Source organism: Emiliania huxleyi (genome assembly GCF_000372725.1).
Source record: "Emiliania huxleyi CCMP1516 unplaced genomic scaffold EMIHUscaffold_309, whole genome shotgun sequence".
NCBI lineage: Eukaryota > Haptophyta > Isochrysidales > Noelaerhabdaceae > Emiliania > Emiliania huxleyi.
In genome coordinates this window covers 48,383-60,488 of record NW_005199694.1, presented here as the reverse complement: position 1 = coordinate 60,488, position 12,106 = coordinate 48,383, and the positions used below count along the sequence as shown (strand labels likewise).

At 67.2% G+C, this 12,106-nt stretch overlaps 3 protein-coding genes across 3 annotated transcripts; 1 reads left to right on the top strand and 2 right to left on the bottom strand.

The window, feature by feature from the left end:
• Positions 1-725: 725 nt before the first annotated feature.
• Positions 726-3,668, top strand: EMIHUDRAFT_116813 (hypothetical protein; the record flags this gene model as incomplete). The annotated part of the gene is made up of 2 exons (XM_005774728.1): positions 726-3,197; positions 3,402-3,668. The coding sequence occupies 2 exons, from the start codon at positions 726-728 to the stop codon at positions 3,666-3,668; spliced, it is 2,739 nt and encodes a 912-aa protein (XP_005774785.1).
• Positions 3,669-3,946: 278 nt separating this feature from the next.
• On the bottom strand, positions 3,947-4,675 carry EMIHUDRAFT_368417 (hypothetical protein). Its single transcript, XM_005774727.1, has one exon. It carries the CDS (start codon positions 4,657-4,659, stop codon positions 4,282-4,284), a length of 378 nt encoding a protein of 125 aa, XP_005774784.1. The 5' UTR covers positions 4,660-4,675; the 3' UTR covers positions 3,947-4,281.
• Positions 4,676-8,680: 4,005 nt separating this feature from the next.
• Positions 8,681-9,808, bottom strand: EMIHUDRAFT_74650 (hypothetical protein; the record flags this gene model as incomplete). The annotated part of the gene is made up of 2 exons (XM_005774726.1): positions 8,681-9,088; positions 9,320-9,808. The coding sequence occupies 2 exons, from the start codon at positions 9,806-9,808 to the stop codon at positions 8,681-8,683; spliced, it is 897 nt and encodes a 298-aa protein (XP_005774783.1).
• Between the last annotated feature and the right edge of the window lie 2,298 nt (positions 9,809-12,106).

The window sequence follows — 12,106 nt, the reverse complement described above, 5'->3', positions numbered from 1 at the left end:
GAGTTGGCCCAGAGGTCGTCCCTGTTCATCCGTGCATTGAGGCAAGAAGCAGGTGTCCCGTCTATATCTCGGCTCAGGATGCCAGCAGCGCCGTGCGCATCTCCTTTGTTCACCCCCACCTCAGAGGAGAGTCTGGGGTTAAAAGGGGGGGGGGGCGGGCATGGCGGGGGAGCGGTGCAGCTGCTGCTCAGAGGGGGGGAGAGAGGGCGGTTGCAGCCTGACGCAGGAGCGGACGAGCGGTGCCGGTGGAGGGAGCGGTGTCCAGTTCGCGTAATTTCAACCGCCCCACGCCACGCCGCTTGCGGCGGTCCTATTCCCAGGCTCGAGCTTATTCTTTTTCGGTGAACGAGCTAGCGTGCGGGGACAGCGGCATTGTGCACGGTGCTAAGTGCATTGCCGCTCTTAACGGAGTCGCTTAGGCGGCTCCGGTGGTGTGCCTGTGTGCTGTGATAGTACTAGCACGCGCCAGTTCGCACCTGTGTCGAGCCTGTCTGCTGTGAGAGAGACTTGTTTTGGAGCACTTGGAGCACTTGGAGTGCAGTCAGTAACCTCACATCCAGGGCCGGGGAGCTGAGAAGCGCATCCAGCGGGCCGGATGATCGGTATCGGGCTACGGGCTAGAGAGCCCTGACCCCTAGCTAGGGGGGGTGCGCGTTCGCAGGGAGAGTGCGAAGAAGAAAAAGAGAAATTCTTTTGTAGTGTCGTGCAGGCACATCAAAACCGCCATGGCACACTCTGTCGCGGCACACTCCGTCGCAGTCTCCTGGCAGACTCTTGTCCAGAACGGGCAACTCACGCGGGCGGTGGACAAGGAGGATCCCGCCTTCCCAGCCGTGAAGAAGCTGCGGATCAAGAACCTCCAACCGTCGGCCACGCCCTACACGCTGCGGCTCAGGGTGCCCTGCACCTGCGGGAGCTGTATAGTTCCGCTGCAGATCAAGGCGGGAGGCACGCGCGTGCTCTTTGTCTGGAATGAGGATAACAAGAGGTGCGACCTGCATCTGAACCAGCTAACCATGGCGGCAGCTGAGGCGCCGGGCGACCAGGGTGTGCCTCCGCTCGCAACCGCCGCCGCGGCGGAGCCTGCCGCCGCCGCCGCCGCCGCCGCCGCCGCCGCCCAGCAGCCTGCTGATCCAGCGGCGCCAGCGATCGCCACGCTCGACGTCGCCGCCGTCGGCGGCGGCGTGTTTGACGGTGGAGGCGACGGCATGGCGGCTGCGGAGGCGGAGCTGACAGAGCCCCCGGTGGCGGAGGCGGAGAAGGTTGCGGCAGCGGCGGCGGCGGCGACGGCGGAAGCCCAGCCCTTGTCGGCTTGCAATACCTCCTCCTCCTCCTCCGGCTCCGCCACCGAGCCAGTGCTGTGCGGCAACACGTTCGAGCGAGACGGCGGCGTGTTTGGCTGCGTGCTGCCGGCGGGGCACGCGGGGCCGCACGAGCTGCTCTCGAGCAAGCGGGCGCGCAAGCTGCCGCAGAACTTTTGGGGCCAGCCGCGCCGCCCCTCGCTGGGAGCCGCTGCGACGAGTGCCGCGCCAGCCGCTTGCGAGCCGGTGCCGCCGCCGCTGCCGGCGGCGGCGGCGGCGGCGGCGGCGGTGGGCCTGTCGAGCAAGGGCAGCGCCGGCTACACGGGAGTGCGGCTTGTTCTGCGCGGCCACGGGGGAGGCCGGCTCGGTGCGGCCACGAGGGCGGAGCAGCGAGAGGAGGTGGCGACAGAGGCGGAGGGGCTGCGCTTGCACCTCTCCAGCAGCAGCGCCACCGGCTACAAGGGCGTGTACAGGCAGGCCTCTGGCCGCTTCGAGGCGCAGCACAGTGTGGGGAAAAAAAGGATGGTCTCCCTCGGCAACTTCGACACGGCGGTGGAGGCGGCGGTGGCGTACGCGAGGGCGGTCGGCGAGTACCAGCCTCCGATAGTTGCCGCGGAGGCGGAGGGGCTGCGGCTGCACCTCTCCAGCAACAGCACCGGCTACAAGGGCGTGACCAACCAGCCCTCTGGCCGATTCGAGGCGCAGTACAGGGCGGGCGGAAGGACGGTCTACATCGGCTGCTTCGACACGGCGGTGGAGGCGGCGGCGGCTTACGCGCGGGCGGTCGGCGAGTACCAGCCTCCGATAGTTGCCGCGGAGGCGAAGGGCTTGCACTTCTCGAGCATCAGCGCCACCGGCTACAAGGGCGTGTTCAAGCACCGCTCCTCTGGCCGCTTCTGGGCGCAGCACAGGGCGGGCGGAAGGCAGGTCGGCCTCGGCACCTTCGACACGGCGGTGGAGGCGGCGGCGGCTTACGCGCGGGCGGGCAGCGAGGCGGCGGGAGCCGCGGCAGGGAACGCGGCGGAGGGCTCGGCGGCAGAGGCGGCGCTGTCTCCCGACGAGATCGTGACGGCGATCGTGTGCGACGGCTGCGAGGGCGACTTTGAGCTGCCGTGTGGGGTGCCGGTGCCGGAGGGCGACTGGTTCTGCGCGGCGTGCCGCGCCGGCGGGCGGGCTGCGGACGAGGAGGCGCCGGTGGCGGTGGCGGAGGGCCTGCGTTTGCACCTCTGCAGCAACAGCATCGGCTACCGGGGGGTGAGCAGGGAACGCTCGCGCTTCAGAGCACAGCACCAGATGGACGGGAGATTGGTCAACCTCGGCATCTTCGACAGGGCGGTCGAGGCGGCGGTGGCCTACGCGCGGGCGGTCGGCGATTACCAGCCTCCGCCTCCTCCGACAGTGGCGGCAGAGGCGGAGGGCTTGCGTTTGCACCTCTCGAGCAGCAGCGTCACCGGCTACAAGAACGTGTACGAGCACCACCCTGCGCGGGCGGTCGGCGAGGCGCCGGCGGAGGCGGTGGCGGAGGGATTGCGCTTGCACCTGTCCAGCAGCAGCAGCGCCGGCTACAAGGGCGTGTTCACGAACTCTGGCCGCTTCCGAGCGCAGCGCAGGTTGGACGGAAGGCTGGTCTCCATCGGCATCTTCGGCACGGCGGTGCAGGCGGCGGTGGCGTACGCGCGGGCGGTCGGTGAGTACCAGCCTCCGACTGTGGTGGCGGAGGCGGAGGGCTTGCGGTTGCACCTCTCTAGCAGCAGTAGCACCGGCTACAAAGGCGTGACTGAGCTCGCCTCTGGCCGCTTCCGAGCGCAGCGCAAGGTGGACGGCAAGGATGTCCACATCGGCTCCTTCGCCACGGTGGTGGAGGCGGCGGTGGCGTACGCGCGGGCGGTCGGCGAGGTGCCAGCATGCCAAGGGGAGGCCCCACCCCTCCCCGCAAAGCGCGCGCTCGAGTCGGCGACCGCACCGCCGCCAAAGCGCCGCTCGAGCAGCGGCTCTGCCGCCGCCGCCGCCTCCTCCTCCTCTTCCGCCGCCGCCGCCTCCTCCTCCTCCGCCGCCTCCTCCTCCGCCCCTCCCGCCCCTTCCGCGCCCCGCCTGCCCGAGAGCCGCTTGTTCGAGCTCCTGCCCGACGGCCGCACCGTCCACAAGGAGGTGCCTCCCGACAATGGCGGCATGGCGGCCGTCGCCGCGGCTCTCGAGAGGGTCGGGCTGGAGAACTACGTCGCCGCCTTTGACGCCGAGGGCTATGACGACGTCGAGTTTCTGGGCGGGCTGGACAGCGCCGAGCGGGCGGGCGTGGCGAAGGATGTGGGCATGAAGCAGGGTCACCTGTCCAAGTTCGTCAAGCACGGCTTCGAGGCGCGATCATAGGACCATCCTTACGCCATGCTGGCGGGCGGGCGTAGCGCGTACCGCACGCATATCGGTGGCGCACGTGTGCCTATTAGGTGCCCGTGCACATGATGCTGCTTGCTGGCCCGCCGGGGCGAGAGAAGCCAGTGTTCTGCCAGTGAAGCCGCCATGCGCCCGCGGCCGCGCCGCGCGTGCGAGATCGAGGCGGCATCGAGAGCGATGGATATTGGATTTTGTGATTTCTCTCTACTCTATATATAGACACTAGAGTAGACTCTGCCCCATCGTACGGCTTTAACTATTTGAGCATGATGACTAAATTATGACACACCGGCGGTGGCCACTGTGCACTGACGCTCCATTCGCGCAAGCACCCACACAGTCACGCACATCGCATGTGCAGTGTGCACGCCCTGATCGCTGTTGTACAGTGTCACAGTCAACCCTTAACCGTGCCACGCCGCGCCCGCGCGCGCCCGCCCTCGTGTGACTCGCTTACATGCGATCGAGTTGTGTGCCGGCGGCGGCTCAAAGACACCTCTTTCTGCCAGCTCCCTTCGCTCTTTGGCCTACACCGCCCTCCTCCCCGCCCCGCCGGGCGCGAGCGGGGGGGCCTCGTGCTCCCTCAGTCTCAGAACGAGTGGAGATCGATGTCGAATCTGTTGCACGCGTCCTGCAGCGCGTTGTACGCCTCGTCGTCGCGCTTGAGGCGCGGGTCTAACTGGAGGCGGGTGAGCTCGGGCAGCGCGCTCAGCGCGGCGAGTACCGCGTCGATGCATCCCGCCAGCCCCTCGGCCGGGCGGCCCGCCCCCACCCCCAGCCGGTGGTTTGCGAGCGCGTCGCAAAACTGTAGCGCGGGCGGCTCGGACGTCGGCCAGGCGGCGAAGCCGCCAAAGAGGGCCGCCGCGCCCTCGCACCCAAACTCGTTGCCGCGCAGAAAGAGGTGGCTCAGCCCCTGCAGCGAGCGGAAGCCGCGGCCGAGCAGCCGCGCGCCGTCGTCGTCGAGCATGTTCTGGCGCAAGTCGAGCCGGCGGAGGGACGCGAGGTGGGCGCCTCGCGTGTCGGGGCCGAGCAGCCCGCGCAAGCCCTCGACACACAGCCCCGTGTGTGCGAGGTCGAGCTCGGCCAGCCGCAGCCCGTTGTTCGTGCGCGCCTGTCCATGACACGTCCAGGACATGTCCGGGGCATGTCCACAGCCGCAGCCCCGCCGTACGAGCGCGCCGCGTCGAGGCCGACGCCGAGCGCGTGGAAGCCCTAAACAGAAACACGGGGCGCGTCGCACCGGTACTGCTTTTTCGAGGCGCGCCAGCGAGCGAGCCGCGTCACCGAGAGGGTGAGGTCGTTCCCGTTGAGGCGCAGCGTGCGCAGCCGCGAGTGCGAGTGCTGGTAGTCGCACGCGAGCAGACCTAGGGTTAGGGTGAGGGTTAGGTTGGGGTCAGGGTTAGGTGCGAGAGCTGGTAGTCGCACGCGAGCAGACCTAGGGTTAGGGTGAGGGTTAGGTTGGGGTCAGGGTTAGGTGCGAGAGCTGGTAGTCGCGAATAGACCGGCGAGCGCGAAGCTTCCCGGCGCCCCGATCTCGACCTCGCCGCCGCCCTCGTCGACCGCCCCGCCCTTGTCCTCCTCGCCGCCGCCGCCCTCCTCGTCCTCGTCCTCGTCCTCGCCCTCCTCCTCGTCATCATCGTCCTCCGGCGAGAGATCGAGGAGCGCGGGCGCTTCGGGCCCCCACCGGCCTCCAATGCGGAGCCACGCGCCCGTGTTGCACACCTGAAGCCGCACTTGGTTGCCCGGGAACCAAGCTTGAGGTCCGGAGGACCCCCGAGGTCGTGGCGCGAGAACCTTTTCGTGCAGTGCAGTCAGGGGTGGACACACGGGCCAGGGGTACAGCCGAGTACATTCGCGAAAGGCGGGCAATTTAAGCGGCGGTTCGAGCGGAGTGCGTTTCCTTTCGGCGGGTCAAGTGGAGTGCGTTTCCTTTCGAGCGCTAGTTGGGAGACAAGAACACGCATTCCGCTATTATTGGCAGGGACCCTGGCGCGGCGCAAGGCCGACGAGGCGAGCCGCGATGACGGAGAGCGCAAAACCCTGCGCCCACCAGGGGGGAGAGGTTGGGAACTTCTCCAACACAAATTAATGGTAATGCCGGGGGGGGGGGGGGGGGGCACACCCGGACACGGCCAGGAGCCCACGGCGCATTCAATGTGCAAGGCGCAGTGCACATGGGTGAGCGACCAAGGGCAAGAGGCGGTGAGGGCAGCGAATAGGAGGGGAGACGAAGTGCGGAGAGCCGACTCTGCCATCGTCACTAGGAGAGCCGGTGACGCGGGGGTGGCGTGTGCGCGTCTCTCTCTCTCTCGCTCGCTCTCTCTCTCTCTCTCTCTCTCTCTCTCTCTCTCTCTCTCTCTCTCTCTCTCTCTCTCTGTGTGTGTGTGTGTGTGTGTGTGTGTGTGTGTGTGTGTGTGTGTGTGTGTGTGTGTGTGTGTGGTGGTGGTGGTGGGTTGGGGGGCATGAGGGTGCGGCCGCCTCGTCATCGAAACGCGCGGTCGGGTCGGTCAGGAGCTGATCGAGCCGGATCCGCCGCCGGTGCGAGGGGAGCGGCCCCTCAGCGATCCGCTCCTCGAGCTCCTGCAGCTGCAGCACGGCCTCACCGCCCTCGCTCCTAAAGTCCGGCTCGTTCGCTGGCGGGGACCAGCAGCGGAGGCGGGCCAGACACGGCATGCGCTCATCGAGTTCCTCGGCGAGGAGCAGGAGGCGCGTGAGCTGCTTGGGAGCCTCCGGTGGCCAGGCGTGCCGGATGGTCCCGAGCAGCCGCGGCGCGCGCAGGCTGGCGAACTCGGCCGCGCGGGCAGAGGCGGTGACGCTGCTATTCAAGGCACGGTTGCAGCCGCCGAAGGTGAGCAGGTCGCGGACGTCGTCGCAGCGCAAGCAAGCGGCGATCGCGTCGATCAGCTCCCTGGGGAGGTCGAGCAGGAGGAGCGGCGGTGGCGGAGAGGGTGGAGGAGAGCTCGAAGGAGAGGCCATATCGGCGGAGTACCTGTTCGTAGCCAGGCAGGCGCTGTGAAGAGGATGCGAACCCATCGCCCGATAGTGCTTTTGCTTTATGTATAGGGCTGAAATTCTTCGGCAAATGGCACACAGGTTCTCGAGGTTCTCGAGGTGGATATCCTTTGGCCGCGTTGGGTAGCGAGGATTGGTGTGACGCGATCCACGTAGGCGTGGTTTCTGACGGCCGACCGTCAGAGTTACCGTCAGTGCACGGAGTTGCCCCTTCTCCGACTGCCCCGGCTAGTTCACGAGTTTCGCGGAGTGACCCCATGCGTCAAACCCGAGACCTAGCGCGCCACACACAGAGGTGGTAGGTGGTTGGGCATGTGTGGACTCCATATACATCGGCGGAGAATCGTGAAAAAGAATTAAAAAAGGGTTAGGGTGGGCGACGGCTAGCACCACACTCCTCTCCTTAAAATCCCTGTGTGGTGGCGGCTAGCACCAAAACGTCATCGAGGTTGATCGTGCCGACGCGCTGATCAAGAAGGCGAAGCGCTGGAAGGAGTCGGTCGTTATAGCATCCAGCCTGTCACAGTCGTCTTCATGGTTGATGTCTGCCAACGAAGTCGCGGCCTTAGCGTCCTTCTGTGCACTCACGACTCACGTCGAAGACGCAGTCCTTATAAAGACCACCTCCTCGGAAGCCAGCCAGCGGCGATCGCGGAGAATCGTGAAAAAGAATTTTGAATCCTTACTTACAAGATCCTGCTCGTGCAGGTCCGGGGACCCTGTCCTTCTCCCACCCCTCGTTTGGCGTGCCCGTTTTATGGCATGAAGCGAGGTGGCATGAAGCGAGGTGGCACGAAGGTTGCAGCGAGAATCGGAGAGAGACTGCGAAGTGAGATAGGAAGAGGCGGACGCCCAAGGGTGGGCGACGGCTACGGCTGCCACACCCCTCTCCTTAAAAATCCCCGCGTCATGAGCGGCGCCGGCGGCCCAGCCCTGCTGCCCGACCTGGCACGGGGCGATCTGGGCTCGCTGCTCGCCCTCCTCTCCGGGCGACAGACACGCGGCAGGCTCGACGCGCGGCACCCGACCGAGAAGCAAGACACGCTGCTCACCTGGGCCGCTCGTCACGGGCAAGCGCCGAGGCGGTGCGGCTGCTGCTCGAGGGCGGCGCGAGCGTTGGGGCGGCTGACGGGGACGCCTCCGCTCTCTTCCTCGCGTGCGAGAGGGGCCACCTCGAGTGCGTCCGGCTGTTCCTCGAGGCCAATGCGGCGGTCGGCCAAGCCCAGGCAGAACGGCGCCACGCCGCTGCTCATTGCAAGCCAGGAGGGTGAGCTCAGCTGCGCCCGGCTGCTGCTCGAGGCGGGCGCGGTGGTCAATCAGGCCGATGAGGACGGCGCTACGCCGCTGTTCATGGCGTGCCAGGAGGGCCACCTCGAGTGCGTCCAGCTGCTTCTCAAGGCTGGCGCGGCGGTCAAACCTGCCGCTCCGCGCGGCGCGCTGAGGGCAGCCGAGGTTGAGGTCGACCGCCACCACGCCGCGGCAGCGCTCGGCCTGCCTCGCAGCGTCGAGCAGCGTCTGCGGGTCGTTGCCCGAAGAGTGGGCGACCAGCGGGCAGTCGTCGGCTGGCGCTCCACCTCCAGCAGCGGGACGGCAAACTCCTCGGACCGGATCATCGGCGTGTAGCATAGCTGCGCGCTGTGCCGCCGAGCGAGGAGCCGGAAAGCCAGCTCGCTGCCGACATCGGGGCGAGGATAAGCCGATGCGGCGGCAACGGCTGGCGCGGCGGAGGCAGCGCGGCGGAGGCGGTCAGCACCCGGTCAGCATCCTGTTGCCGCGCAGCGCCTCGGCGATCGCAGCGGCGCCGGCGTCACGGATGTTGTTGACACAGAGGTTGAGGTTGGTCGTCCCCTGCTGAAAAACGCAAAAAGAATTTTCTACAAAGAAATCAATCTCCCCGACGCCGAAGCGGCTCTTCAAGACTATAATCCAATGCACGTACGTCCCCCTGTGGCCGACTCCCGGCTGTCAGAGCCCACTCACATCTGGAGCTTGAACCCTTCCCGCCCGCTCACCGCATCTCGAATCACTCCCTTCCCGTTGTCGCCCAACTTGTTCAAGCGGAGGTCGATGTTTTTCAGCACCCCGTTGACGCGAAGAGCGGAGGCCAGCGCAGCGGCGCCCTCGTCGCCGATGTTGCTGTCCACGAGCACGAGCTTGGTCAGCACCTCGTTGACGCGCAGCGCCTCGGCGATTGCAACAGCGCCCTCGTCGCCCAAATCGTTGTAGCGGAGGCTGATGTTGTTCAGCACCCCGTTGACGCGCAGCGCCTCGCCGATCGCCTTGGCACCCTCGTCGCCGATCTCGTTGTTGGAGAGGTCGAGCTTGGTCAGCACCCCGTTGCCGCGCAGCGCCTCGGCGATCGCAGCGGCGCCCTCGTCGTGGATCTGGTTGTAGCCGCCAAAGAATACATATCGGTGCTGACTGCCCGACACGTACTCGGCGATCTCTGCGGTGCCAGTCTGGCCAATGCTGCAGCCAGCCAAGCCTAGCGAGGTCAGCTTGTTGCGCTGCCGCTCGACGCGCACGATGCCGAGGGCCGCCTCCTCGGTGAGGACGTTGAAGCCCACGTCCAAGGAGGTCAATACCCCGTTGCCCGCAATCAACGACGCGATCACGATGGCCGAAGCGGGTCCGAGGCTCTTGCTCGAGAGGTCGAGGGTTTTGACCGGGTCGGTGCCGCGCAGCTTCGGCAGGTCGAGCTCATGGCCGTCGAGGTTGAGTTTTTTCAGCACCCCGTTGACGCGCAGCGCCTCTGCGATCGCGGTCGCGCCAGTTGGCCCGATCCTGTTGCCGCACACGTTCAAGGACGTCAGCACCCCGTTGACGCGAAGAGCGGAGGCCAGCGCAACGGCGCCCTCGTCGCCGATGTTGTTGTCGACGAGCTTGAGGGTGGTCAGCACCCTGTTGACGCTAAGAGTGTCTGCTAGCGCCTCGACACCCTCGTCGCCGATGTTGTTGTGGGAGAGGTCGAGGGTTTTCAGCACCCCGTTGACCGAAACCCCCGCCGCGACGACCGCAGCCGATCCGGGTCCGAGGCCCTTCCCCGTCAAGTCGAGCGACGGCACCGCCTCGCGCCCGCGGAGCTGCAGCGGGTTGAGCGGCATCGCCCCCTCCTCGCCCACGCTCAGCGCGACGAGCGTGTGCGTCGCCAGCACCACGCCGAGCAGCGCCTCCCGCACGCGGCCGCACGCCTTGCCCCAGTCGAGCGTCAGCGACGTCAGCGCCGACGGCTCCGACTCCATCCACGCGACCACTGTTCCCACCATCCCGTCATCGACCAGCTTCAGTTTGCCATCCTCCTCGTCCTCGGAGTCGCGAGTCACGCCCGTGCTCACGACCATCTCGCGCCACGCGACCACTGTTCCCACCATCCCGTCATCGACCAGCTTCAGTTTGCCGTCCTCCTCGTCCTCGGAGTCGCGAGTCACGCCCGTGCTCACGACCATCTCGCGCCCCTGGTAGATCACCTTCGCCCCGACCTCCTTGGACTCGCCCTCGACCTCGCTCGCCTTGATCCAGCCGGTAGTCCCAAGGGGGAACCCCGTCAAATCGACGCCGCTGGCCTGCAGCGGCAGTACCGTATCCATCGCCGCGGCAAGCCCGCTGCCGCCGCCGTGCTGCATCGTCGCCGCGAGCACCGCCGCGCGCTTCACCTTGAGCGCATCGCCCACCGCCGCTTGGAAGCGCAGGTCGTTGTTGTACGCCTCAGCCTCGTCGCCGAGCGGCGCCTCGAGCCGCTCGTCCGCCGCACCGGCGTCCGCGCCGCGCTCGAGGCCGAGGTGGGCGCGCACAAGTTGCGACGCCTCCTCCGCTGCCTCCCCAGCCACCCCCCGGCGCACCTCCGCCGCCATCTGCGCGCCCATGTCGGTGAGCAGCTTCTTGCGCTTGCCCGCCACCTGCTCGAGCGTGAGCGAGGCCATGTTGATGGAGAAGCTGCTCTGGATGACGATTGTGCTGCCCTCCACGCCCGTCGAACGCACCTGCAGGTGTCGAGAAGGGGCAGGCGATGAAGGAGAAGGCGGAGGAGGGAGGTGGAGCGAGGTTGACGCACCTGCAGGCCCATGAGCGGCGGCAGCAGCGTCTCCCTCTCGTGCGGGTACTGCGAGAGCCACGCAATGTCGGCGCCGCGGTCGATCATGCCCATCCCGAGCTCGAGCACCGTCGACGCCTTGCCCTCCGCGTAGTGCACCGCCTGCGCGCGGTCGGTGGTGGTCGACGAGAAGCCGTACTCGACGCCGCCGCGGAAGCCCAGCGCGTCCGGCTTGAAGAAGGCTTCCGGGAGCGTGGCGCCCGCCCAGCCGCGGTAGAGCGGCGTGATCTTGGTCAGCGGCGACAGCTTGACAATGATCGAGTTGATCGCGTGGATGGTGGTCGAGTACTGGTTGTGCCACGTCCAGCGCACCGCGGCCTCGCCTTTGCCTGCCGCCGTCGCAGCCCACTCGCCGAGGTTAAGCAAGCCGCACTTCTTCTGCAGAAAGGGCACCTCCTTCTCCGAGGCGTACTCCAGCCGCACCGCGCCGTCGGCGCCGAGCGCCGCGAAGAAGCGAAGGACGCCGTTGTACTTCTCGTACATCGGCCCCGTGTACAGCCGGCCGGCGACCAGCTCCTCCTTGGTGAGCGGCGCCTGCCCCGCCTTAACGAGCTTCGGGTTCATCTCGTCCGCCATCTTCTTCTCGTAGACCGAGAGCGGCTCCGGCTTGCGGCACCACTCGGGGTGGACCGTGCGGAAGTCGCCGCCGCGCTCGGCGTAGCGGCCGTCCGGGTCCTCGACAGGCGCGACGACAAACTCCCACTCCAGCTTGGAGGTCGCGCCCTTGATGCCGTTGGAGGTGTCGAACGGCACGTCCGCATCCTTCTTCTCGCAGTGCTCCGTCTCCATGGCCTTGAGGAGCGAGCCGTCCACCATGAGCGGCGGCCCGATGATCTTCTCGAGGCCTGCCCACAAGTCAGGGGACGGGGGTCGCTGGTAAGAGTGGGCGGGTAGGATAGGTAAGCTACTGGCGTGCAGCACGCCTCCGTAGAACTGCTCGACGCCGCCGAAGCCCATCTCGCCCTTGAACGCGTCGCCCTCCGCGGCGAACTTGGCGTTCAGCGCCGCCCCGGTCGCGGCGCTTTGGTCGCGCAGCTTCTCAATGGCGGACCAGAGGGGAGCAACGAGCCCGCTCAGCTTCTCCGCCTCGAGCTTCCCCTCGAGGTCGGCGAGCGAGAGGTTGCACACGTAATTGAACGGGTCGGCTCCGGCCGGCGCCTTCAGCGCCTTGGCCACCACCTCGGTGAGCTCGATGGAACGCACCCAGCCGGGGACGCCCCACTTCGTGGCGGGCTGCGCGTCGACCTGATAGTAGATAGAGGAATTACTGGGGATGGTGGCGTGGGGTGGTGGAGGCTGGGGGGCTGGGGGG